Source organism: Amia ocellicauda, chromosome 3 (genome assembly GCF_036373705.1).
Source record: "Amia ocellicauda isolate fAmiCal2 chromosome 3, fAmiCal2.hap1, whole genome shotgun sequence".
Lineage (NCBI taxonomy): Eukaryota > Metazoa > Chordata > Actinopteri > Amiiformes > Amiidae > Amia > Amia ocellicauda.
In genome coordinates, this window is record NC_089852.1 from 18,567,624 (window position 1) to 18,580,276 (window position 12,653).

Genomic DNA, 12,653 nt, shown 5'->3' on the forward strand with positions numbered 1-12,653 from the left:
GTCTAACCTTCTAGCCCTCTGAGAGCTTCACGCTATTGGTGATTAGGCTTGAACAAATTGATGGGGAGAAAGAGCGGCTTTCCATATTTAAAATTATGCTACATATCAAGGCCTAATTATAATTATTTGAGCTTTGTAAAGGTGTATTTGAACTGTTTTGTGGCAGAATTCATGTATTTATTTTTAGGTGGAAACTATTTGGCATGACAGGCCCTTTCTACAGCAGAAAGTAGGATATATTTTATTATCTAATATGTCAGAGGATTGCACAGCAATACTTACCTAGTCAGTAATAGGTGGGGGACAGTTCAAAGAAAATTAAGATGAACATTTGGAAATAAGTAGGTACATGGATTCCAATTTCAGTCAGAGGAGAAAAACACGGAATAAAAAACACAATACTCAAAATAAATTTAATCCCTGACTATTTAATCTTGTAGTAGCAGCTTTTTATCAGCATTTAACGTTAATCTATGTGTTATAACTTGTTATCTGTATTCTGCATTTCTCATTATTGCTGCTGTTAGTCAAGTCCAACAGGGTTGGGGAGATTACAAGCTATATATTAGAATTAAAATAGTGTTATATGCTGCTTAAAAGAACATTCTAGTTTACAACCAGTTAACCTATGAATTTAAATTTTAAGTTTGTGCCACTTAAACAAAGTTTTTGTTTGTGTGTTGTTTTGTTAAGTATGTTGGTCTTGCAAATATAGACCAGCTTCAACCACACCTCTAATTAATTCTCTGCATGCTATAATGTTTGTAAACTAATTCACGTTGGGCAATTGCTTTAACTATGGCCACTTTCACGTTCCATATTCTATAGCATACAGTTGCTGGCTTTTGAATTACCATGTTATGCTTCCTTAATATAATTCTAGTATAATACCTAGCTTCCAAGTGATGAACAGTGTTCCCCTTGTCAAACCTTGTCAAAAATAGTAGACTTTCTGAGTTTGGATTTGTGAACACAGACAATGTCTAGAATATTTAAAAGATTAGTTCAAAGGTGTGTTACAGAAAAGGAAAATCACTTTATCAGTAGTAAATATTAAGACAGCATTCGTTTTTGGGGGGGCTGAAGCATCCTGTTCTCTCCATTCACGTCAACTTGGAGACTTAACCACACTCAACCTCCCTGAACAAAACCCCACTCAAGTGAATTAGTGCCAAGAAGACTATACTCCTGAACTGAAAAAGCAGACACAAACTTAGGAACACACAATGGCTAAACCTGTTAACAGATAATATTACACATGAAAAAACATAACCACCAACAATAACCGGAAAATAGATTTAACGAAACTTGGGCACAGTTTAATTTTTTTTCTTCATTTACCCTTGTAACTAATGCTTCATGCATACACACATGCACACGAATACACACACACACACACACACAACCCCAAACAGTCTGTTAAGAACTTATTTATTTATTTATTTATTATTTTTATTTATTTAGTTATTTTTTTTTTTGCTTGTGTTGGTTGTTTGTCTGGCCATCTGTCTCCTTGAATAGGTTGTTGATGCACTCAATTTGAGGCTGGGGTGGAGGGTGGGTAATGGGATGGGGAGAGAAAGGCCTCCATTTGATGGGAACACGGGTCATTGCAGGGATAAAACTTTGTCACCAAGACTAAGCAGACACATCCTCACAGAGTCAGAGGCCCAATTTATCAGCAGGGTTAGTTTATCAGGGGTTTAGTTTATCAGTGTTTATCATGCTGTAAGTGTATAGGTATTAGCCTTTTTTGGAGAATGGGCATTCTATGGAAATGTAGAAAGTTGTATTGGTTCTAAACATAATGATCTGTTGGCAAATACCATTAATAATCTAACACAGTACATACATATCTTCATACATTTATGATAGAGGAGAATAACGAGAAGCTCTTAAAGGGTGTGATATCTAAAGGTCATCAAAATGTGTCATAACTTCAACGGAAAGAGCACTTGTAAGCTTTTTTAAAAAAAACATTTATTACTCACCAGAGGGCGCTCCAAACGAAATAACAACAATATATGTATTACAATTAACTATATATAGACTCTATATATGCAGGTAACTACAAAACAAACAAAAAACAACCTGAAAACTATCCACAATGCATTTAGTTTTGGGGGTTTAAAAGTGTATGTAACCGCATGATAATATATAAAGATACATTTAGATTACAGTTGATGTTCCATCTACGTTATAGGATCCTTTACAATTATGGCTTAAGTTAGCAATGTAAAATGGTATGGATTTTGTAAATAAAGGCCTATGCTACACTTTCCGGTGGAACATGACATGCTTCAGAAACCGTTTTCTTACTACTGAACTGCCACCTTTAGTATCCTCAACATTAGTGCTGAACCTACATTCACTGAAAAGGAGAACTAGACGACAAGCGGGTGGTGACGTCAGAGCTCAAAAGCACGTATTGGTTATATAGGAGCCTGTGACTGTTCCGTGTTCGGGAAAAGTTGAGCTAACAGGACTAAAGGTGTATTGCAGCCACGTTTAAAAAGCATTGGGAGAACAGCCCTTTTAAAAGTGCATGGTGGTTTCCTGGTGAATTGAGTTGTGTTAGCACGGGCGAGAGACTGTTTTGTGGTCAGGATCATGGAGTTCTCAAGAAGATGACCTACAGGAAGAGCGGTTTTCTCCGAGTTGAGTTGTCTAAGGGATAAGAAGACACATCTTAACCCCTCGCATGAGCCACCACCCGGGACCGAGCCAGGCAAGCTCAGGATGAGAACACCGAAAATCAGTCTGATGGTTTTGGCTACGAGCTTGGGGTCTTTTGTTCTTGTGATATTCTACTTCCAGTGTACCAGTAACTATAACCAAGGTAAAAAGAAGTCATTTATCTACATATTTATACATATAAACACACACATACATACATATACATCTATCTACATAGTCTGTTATGTAGTTGCGATTGGATGATTCTATTATTAGTGGGAATGTCAGTTTTTCTACAGTGTTTATGTAGACCTATTCTTTACCTTTTCCCCCAGTTCCATTTGGGAACTTTGGAATGTCTTAGTTTGAAGTGAATTCAAACCTTCCGACCAATACAAACACAGCGCATAACGTGTGCCTGTCTGAGTTGCGTAGTTTAGCAATTGGATTTGGAGTTTCCGAGCAGTCAAAACTGTTATGTGCTGCCGTTAATCATTAACCGCCGAGGCAGGACGGGGTTGTCATTGACCGACTCCCAAACCGTGCCATGCATGCAAGCGCTCGGTGCTTAGACTCGCACTGACGGATTTCTATTCCCAAAAGAATGATGCTGACATCATGGCAACAACTTTATCACTTGACCGCCTTAGCCTGAGTTGAATAAGTAACACACGTTTTTAGAAACGCAACCGCTCCACATGCCATTGTGGTACAGGGAGGTAGTTCGCTTTCGTCACGTAGTTTAATCAGTGAGGGATGTTTCTGCAGGTCACATACTAACCATTGCCAACAAAAAACGAAGGAAAAAGGAAGACTACATCTACATGGTTTGAGCACAAAGAGTACAACCGGTGTTTTCAATGAGTTTGGTGTCATGTTTGAATCGCAGTATTACTTTTACAGGTGAAATCCAGCAACTCTAGGTACAAATGCCAGGCAATGCCCGCGCTTGACTCAATCACTTTCATCTCAGTCTCAGTCATACAGTATTGGCATTCAGCACTTCAACAGCTGCTACCACACCTCTAATTAATCCTCTCCATCCTAGAATTAAGTTATTAAAGAAATTATAATTGTAAACTATTTTACATTGGGCAATTGCTTTAACTATGAACACTGTCTCGTTCTATTTTCTGTAGTTGCTGGCTTTTGAATTACCCTGTCATGCTTACCTAACATAATTCTTGTATAATGCCTATCCTCTACGTGATGAACTGTCAAACCTTGTGGAAAACTTCAGTAGACTTTCTGAATTTGGCTTTGTGGACACAGACAATTTCTAGAACGTTTAACAGAATAGTTGAAAGACGAGTTACAGAAAAGGAAAAACACTTTATCAGTAATAAAGATTCAGAGAGGATTCATTACTCAATTTGGAAAATTATACGTGTTTATTTTTTAGGGTCTTTTGCTGTTGGAATTCGATAAGGGAATTTGATCAATTTATTTTAAAGTGGGATGAGTTGTAATTTGTAGCTCCATATGCTATAATATTTTAAGCTCTAATGGTGCCATTGCTAAAGTTACAGAGGGCAGTGTCTTACTACAGTAAGCAAGTAATGTGATCAAGAAGTCTTTGTTGCGGTTGCATTCCTTATTTATGAAGCTAAAAGGCAAAGTCCCCTTTTGTAATAACCTGTGATAAAAATTGTGCCTGTGAAGCCAGATACTGTTGCCAGTAGTTAATGCTCAGAATCATAAAACATCAAATCCTAGATCTGAATCCACTGGCTCCAAAGTAGCATTTTGTCATACACTCCCTATCCTGTCTCTTGTGAGAAAGGGGTTAGACATTTAGGGCTTATTTCATGCAGTTGTCTTGGACTACCCAATGTTAATTTAGATAGGCTAGTCCCAGACAAGTGCTATTTGAGGTTTGTGAGACCAGCTAATAAAGTATAATATATAGCCACAATAGTATATCCTGGCTATCTTTTTTATTATTTTTAATTTTTGTATGTTTTATAGCTCAGGGTTGAGTTGCACCATCTCTGCGATACATCATCATCTACTAAATCTGTATTTATCTCTCCAGTTGAGGATACTACCCAAAGGGGGGTTGGGACATTGTGTAGAATGCAAATTCAGCACTATAATCAGAAATAAGTTTAATTGTGTGTTACACTACTAATCCCTATCCACAGTAAGGACTGACATTGTCTGCTGTAAGTGGAATTTTACTAAGACCCCTGTGACCTGGTCACGGAATATTTTACAGACAGTACACACAGACTACAATCCCAAAATACAAGCAGACCACATTACTCCTTTACTCCAAAACAGATACCTGTCCATTGTCTTAGCAGACAGGCTGTTCATCAGTCCTTATAAAACTGCAGTAGAACTTGCAAGGTTGACCTCTGTCCTGGATACAGAATTACTTATTAATCAATAATAAACTCATGGTGATCAAAAGCAGAAGTATGTGATCATTGTTTCTGTTAAAATCTGCTTTGTCTACATGCTCCTTATATGGAGTTGTTGTTTCTAAACTTTTAAAAATAGCAAATAGGCAGCTGAAGAACTACTAGTAGATCAACCTTTTGCTGTTCATACTAGAAAAACCTCTCTTCAGATAGTGAGCACAAAAAGCCTTTCTGATGTCTTTTTTTTAAGAGTAGTTTAATTTTACTAATACAGTTCTTCATTGCATACTCGATTACTAGAAGCTACCTAGAACATATTATTAATATTAGTGTCTCCACTAGCTTGGTGGTCTGTTTCTGATCTGTTGACTGGGAACTCTGTGTGGTGTATAGCGAAGTTTAATTTTCTTTCACTATTACATTATTATAATTAATATAAATAGCAATATCCTGTGCTATGTACATTGTATTGCTTTCTGTGTGTTGCTTTTAAGGGTTTTTCTCCACAGCTTGCCTTATATAGCAAGAGAGTAGCGGCACTTAATACAGATCCACTAGGCCCAGCTGGGTCCCTGGTCTGCCGCCCAGATCCATATGCCTAGAGGGGCTCCTCTAGCAGCATGACATCTGCTGTAGCCTGTGACTGTGAAAACTGCTGGATCTGCCTCCTCTTAGGGTGCTAGGAGTGAGAGTGTTCACCTGCTCTCTTGCATAACACGCCTTGAGAAGTGTCTCGGCGGTTGGAGTACAACACATATTGGTTCCCACACCAGCCAGACAGGGAGCTGGACAGGGAGACAGACAGGTCTCTGGTCGGCCAGCCTCAATTGCATGGCATTGCGCCTTCTGCTCTTGGCACAGCCCCGACTCCGCTCCATAAAAGCAGTCCACTTTCCTGGCCTGTCTAAAATGGCAGCAGGTTTTTGGACCTAGACTTCTTGCTAAGCAGGCACCACTGGCAGCTCCCCCTCGGACAGATCTCAATCTCAAGCTTGTTGCACCTCTGGGTCTGGCCCCTGACCGGGACTGACTGACAGCTCTAGAGCTGCCTGAAGTCTTTGTAACCACCATCCAGACTTTCCAGACTTGGTGTATGGACAAAGAACATGATCCTGTCATCTGCCCTATGGCAGTGATATTATAGTTTCTGCAGTAGCTGTTGGATAAAGGCAGGTCCCCATCTATGCTCAAGGTGTCTGATGGCCATTTCTTGTTGTCATGTTCAGATTGATGGTGAGTCACCTGGAGCCCATTTCCTGGCCTCACAGTTTCTGAAAGGACCACGCAGGCTTCGGTCTTCTTGCTACCTTTCTTTACCTACCTGGTGTTTTGATCCACTCGGTTGAGCTAAAGCTGGTTTCATTGAAAACGGCATTTTTGCTGGCCATCGTTGGCTCTCGGTGCACCCTTCATGTGTACACTTTGTGGATTACTGTTCCAGGGTTACGCTTCGGCCTAACCCTGCATTCCTACTGAAAGTGATCCCTCCCTTCCATGTCAACAGGCCGGTAGAGTTGATGGTTTCCATCCTCCTCCCTTCTAATAAGAAGAAGAGAGTCAGCTGCACATGCTGTACCTTGCTCGGAAATTATATTGGTCCCTCCCCATTTGGGTAGTATCCTCTTTCTCAGAAAACCAGGGTTCCCTATGCAACTTAACATTGTTACCAGTTACAGTTATACTACACATACCAACAACAGAGCTTACGTATAACTAAGGGAAAGGGTTATAAAACTATATAACTAAGGGAGGGCGATACAAAGTCGATGACTGGTTTGCTTCACAGTACCCTATCAGTAGTGAAGATATTGGAGCAGGCATCAGAATTCTGGTATCAGATTTTTTATTTTAAAATTTATTTAAAATCTAAAACAAAATCTAATTTGGGACATTGATTTTATGTAGCCTACATGAAATTCATCCACTAGTCAGAAATATGGCTTAATAAAACTATTGTTTAAAACTGCTGTTTAAAACTAGAGTTTGGGAGAGAAGATATCCCCCTTCTCGCCATCAGCTGCGTGCCCATCTAAGCATAAATACGAATAACAAACTCCTTTTGTAATTAGTTGTTGCTTTGCATCCCTCTTCTACCCCAATCACCGCCCTTGCAGCAGTTCCTTGGTTTTCAATCTAAATAGTCAAGGGGTTCGAATAACCTCATCCTGATGATGCTCTTTTCCTCAGCCAAGCTGGTTAAGCCAGTCAGCCAGGTAAATTCCAGTCAACTCAAATACTGCTTGTCTAACATTCCTGAAAGCAATGATTACGTCAATTCTCGGTATGCATTTTTGTTCCCCTGGCTTTGAGCAGGGCAGCCTCATGACACAGATCATGTACCGACCTACTGTGCCCCATGCTGTGCCCCACTTTACCCAGCATACAGCACCTCTCCACATCAGTCCTGGCAGCAGTCTATTTGGCTTATTAGGGGGTTTCAATATTCTTGTCTCCATAGCTGGGTAGTTATTCCCCCAGCCAAACTGGCAAAGGCCAAGAGGTTTAATCCATTAATTAATTCCTCACTTGTTCATTTAAACTTTTCAACACTTGAACTGACTTTAATGCACTCTTTACTCTTGTAGAGTAGTATCTTGTTGGAACCCAAACAACCTTTTATTTATGAAGGGCTCTCCAAAAAATAGCATCTGTAAAAGGCTCTACAAAAACTTGGACCTATAGCAATGATAGCATGTTTCTGGTTCTGTGTGAAGGGTGAAGACCACTGGTTATTTCAAAAGTTTTCATATCAATGAGCTTTGTACTATCAATGAAAAATATAGTGAGGGAAAAAAGTATTTGATCCCATGCTGATTTTGTACGTTTGCCCACTGACAAATAAATGATTAGTCTATAATTTTAATGGTAGGTGTATTTTAACAGTGAGAGACAGAATAACAACAAAAAATCTAGAAAAACGCATTTCAAAAAAGTTATAAATTGATTTGCATGTTAATGAGGGAAATAAGTATTTGACCCCTTCGACTTAGTACTTGGTGGCAGAACCATTGTTGGCAATCACAGAGATCAGACGTTTCTTGTAGTTGGCCACCAGGTTTGCACACATCTCAGGAGGGATTTTGTCCCACTCCTCTTTGCAGATCCTCTCCAAGTCATTAAGGTTTCGAGGCTGATGTTTGGCAACTCGAACCTTCAGCTCCCTCCACAGATTTTCTATGGGATTAAGGTCTGGAGACTGGCTAGGCCACTCCAGGACCTTAATGTGCTTTTTCTTGAGCCACTCCTTTGTTGCCTTGGCTTTGTGTTTTGGGTCATTGTCATGCTGGAATACCCAGGCACGACCCATTTTCAATGCCCTGGCTGAGGGAGGTTCTCACCCAAGATTTGACGGTACATGGCCCCGTCCATCGTCCCTTTGATGTGGTGCAGTTGTCCTGTCCCCTTAGCAGAAAAACACCCCCAAAGCATAATGTTTCCACCTCCATGTTTGACGGTGGGAATGGTGTTCTTGGGGTCATTCCTCCTCCTCCAAACACGGCGAGTTGAGTTGATGCCAAAGAGCTCGATTTTGGTCTCATCTGACCACAACACTTTCTCCCAGTTCTCCTCTGAATCATTCAGATGTTCATTGGCAAACTTCAGATGGGCCTGTACATGTGCTTTCTTGAGCAGGGGGACCTTGCATGGAGCCCCAGACCGAGGGAGGCTGACAGTTATTTTGTGTTTCTTCCATTTGAGAATAATCGCACCAACTGTTGTCATCTTCTCACCAAGCTGCTTGGCGATGATCTTGTAGCCCATTCCAGCATTGTGTAGGTCTACAATCTTGTCCCTGACATCCTTGGACAGCTCTTTGGTCTTTGCCATTAAGGAGAGTTTGGAATCTGATTGATTGATTGCTTCTGTGAACAGGTGTCTTTTATACAGGTAACGAGCTGAGATCTCAGCTCGTTACCTGTATAAAAGACACCTGGGAGCCAGAAATCTTGCTGATTGATAAGGGATCAAATACTTATTTCCCTCATTAACATGTAAATCAATTTATAACTTTTTTGAAATGAGTTTTTCTGGATTTTTTTGTTGTTATTCTGTCTCTCACTGTTAAAATACACCTACCATTAAAATTATAGACTGATCATTTCTTTGTCAGTGGGCAAACGTACAAAATCAGCTGGGGATCAAATACTTTTTTCCCTCACTTTTTTCACTCCCTATCAGTGTTAACATCAACATGAGAATCAAAGGAATGTCAGAAAATAAACTAAAACCTAAATTAAATTCTATACCGGATTAAAAAAAATGTGATGGCAGATAAATAAGTCCAGTGATAATAAAACTATATATTTAATTGTACCCCATTCACACTGAAACAATTGCTGGCTTTTAGGTGGGATTTTGTTGCCAGGAAGGTCTGTGTGAATGAGTTATTGCCGGAATTTTAATACCAGCAATTTTCCAGCAATGGGTCTGTGTGAATGGAGCAGGAAAACGAATGCTGGCAAATGAAGCGTCACGTCCTTGCGTTGTCGACGCAGTGCATTAGCTAATTGACGTAACCAATCAGAACAAGGTTAAGCCACCTTTGAACAAGAACTTGTGACCATAACGAAATATGGACCGGGTCGTTAGAAAAGGCAGAGTTTGAAAATAATGTAGTCGTGGCAATTGTGAGTGTTATTGATGAACCAACAGTTTGGTGATGTATATAATGCTAACTTTTGTCACACATATGTCAGAACTTATATACCAATAAATCATGCTAAATATAATATCTCTATACAGGCAAATGTGTTAGACTACATTACAGTGTACACTGATGGTAGTTTGTTTCAAGTTATTTAATTAGATTTTAAGGCAGTAATGTCAAACTTAAAAAAATGGAAAATAGAAATTAGTTTTGAGCAATCAATCAATTGCAGATCTGCACACCCAAACGTTTGGTAGATATAAATAGTTATTTTTGTTTTAAATGAAGAACTTTAATTGGTAATTATTTGTGAAAAATGTTTTATACACAGACACACATATACACTGAGTGGTGAGAAAGTAGAATGCTTCTTCAGTGATGCATTAACACATCAAGTACAACTTGATTAATTCAAGGCTGAATTAGGCACCTTTAAAGAATCAGGTTTTGTTTCTGTCTGTAGGTATAATGTAAAGGTCTGATGGAATATAATTACATTTAGGGCCTTTGCATTACTACTTACTAGGATTAAATTAAATGTTAACTGCTACCCTGCACTGTTTCATCATAAAAACCTCCTGGCCTTCAACCTACCAGAACACTGGGGACACAAAATGAGCTGCCTTTACAATGTTAACAATGGCAGCATTGAAAATCAGCTGTAGAAATCTAATAACAGACCTGCTGTGTTAGGTTTTGTTTATCATGCTAAACCAATTAATTATTGTACTGCCACTGCTTAGAATGCAAATCAAAATACCCTGTTAGAATCAGCCATTACTATGTCTGAATCTGTTAATTACTTTGCATGAATCATTAAGTTTCTGAGATAAAAACTGTGTTAATTAATCTGTACATTATTCCTTCTGCTGAAGAACAAGTTGGTTACAGGTTTCAATTGAAAGCAACTATATAGGTACATTCTCATACCTTTCAAACAGTTATGTTTTAAATATATATATATATATATATTTATTTATTTATTTAGTTAGTTAGTTAGTTAGTTAGTTTAATAAGTATTGTTAATTTAAATTAAACCTTTTCATCAATGCCATCTTTTCAGAGATTTTTTATCTGAAAAACACGGATTCAGCATACAGCAATTGTTAGGATTCCAGTACATTGACTTGATTTAGGACATGGATCTTTAAGCTAAGAGTCGGTATGGAATGCAGCATGTGTTGTGCTTATGTGGAGCTCCTCATTTTCTGTTTTGAGAAATATTATATACTATTTCAAAAAAATGCCCAGTGTATTTCACAGGGTGTATGACAATGTTTTTGCTGAATTTCAAATTGTTTTTCTCTTACACGTTGCATACTGTATCTAGTATTTGGAAAGATATTGAGATTTGTCACCAAAGGCAAATCTCACAGTTCCCATTTGAAGCCACATCCAGGCATATGATAGCTTGTTGTACTGCAATGGAGCAGTAAGTTGTTTGGTTTGCTCCAGTGATGAGATTCTTGGAGAATTAATTGGTAACAAAGTAACAAACTTCTGCCACATGATCTCCAAGAAATCTCACAAACTGCCTCTTCCTGAAATGATTCTTGAAACAAGAGTTGCTAAATACGAAATATGAAATCATTTGCCACACACTTCAGCTATCTGTCTAATCAAAGGAGCCAAATACAGACCATGAATTAAGTTATTTTGAGGCTTTACAGTAGTATGCACCCCCATCTGTCATAACAGCAGTAATATCATCAATCCAATGCCATAGGGAGTGAGTGTTCGCATAATAGAATGGCTTTCAATTGTGTTGTTACATAACTTCATGGCAGTATCTGGGAACACTCCCCAGCTGTACCAATAATAATAATAATAATAATAATAATAATAATAATTATTATTATTATTATTATTATTATTATTATTATTATTATTATTATTATTATCATCATCATCATGATAATAATCATCATGATAATTATAATATATTTAAAAGTCAACATTAAATTACAAGTTACATCTATCAAAGGAAGATGGCTAAATATATTTTCATAGAAAAGGAATATACACATTTTGATTTTAAAAGTAAGCTTGAAGTTGAGTTTATACTGTTAAATCTAGTGTATTTATTAATGTTAAAGTATTAAAATGCTTTTGGCTTGATATATTAAAATGCATACAAATGTAGGATCAGACCATTAACATCTGCGTGTATACATGTTTACTGCTAATATACCCTAATATGGTCCAACAGAGATCTGTGTGTGTGTTTCTTGTATGTAAGGATGAAGATTTTGGATTATTTAAATGTTCTTCTGAAATGAATAGGCTAGTTCTTCTAAAGTATAGTAGATTCAAGTCACTCAGGTTGAGTGCGCACAATTATCTCAAAATTATTGGTATTTTTCACTGTGAGAAGGAGCAGTTGAAAGACACATTGCAAAGTAAAAAAACTCTTTCTACGAAATTATGTTTCAGAATTTATTGTTCCTCGTGAAATAACACAAATTGCTCCCTGGTCAGTCTGAAGTATTATTTGACCTTTTCCGACCCTAATTATAATTCTATTAGCAGGTGTTTGTATGCTCCCTGTTGATCCCCTTTTTGCAGTAAGTGATGGACACACCAGTAGGGTTTCCTTTTTTTAAATGTATTGTAAGAATTTATATTCTGTAATAATAATAATAATAATATGGCTGTCAGTCGATTTAAAATATTTCATTGTTTAATAAATGGGCATTAGTTGATTAATTGGGCACTTAAAATAAGTGTAACAGTCTTTAAGTGGTTGTGCTACACAGTAATACTTTAATAAATACTAGATATTGGTATTACAGTATAACAACACTGAATGAGAATGGAACAAAAAATAGAAATGTATATTTAAAAAAAAAACAATTATTATAATCAGCAAACTAAATTATAATCGCTATAGCAAACAAATGTTTTGCTCACAAATGATACTGTAAACTACTTACACTGCCCTTGTAAGAAAAGCATTGCTTGCA

General features: G+C 37.7%; 1 protein-coding gene across 1 annotated transcript in view; it reads left to right on the top strand.

Annotated features, from left to right (window-relative positions):
• Positions 1-2,443: 2,443 nt before the first annotated feature.
• Positions 2,444-12,653, top strand: part of LOC136739535 (carbohydrate sulfotransferase 11) — a 66,771-nt gene continuing 56,561 nt past the window's right edge. The window contains exon 1 of the mRNA XM_066698367.1: positions 2,444-2,839. Coding sequence (XP_066554464.1) covers positions 2,740-2,839 — 100 coding nt within the window. The 5' untranslated portion in view covers positions 2,444-2,739. The remainder of the gene's footprint in view (positions 2,840-12,653) is intronic.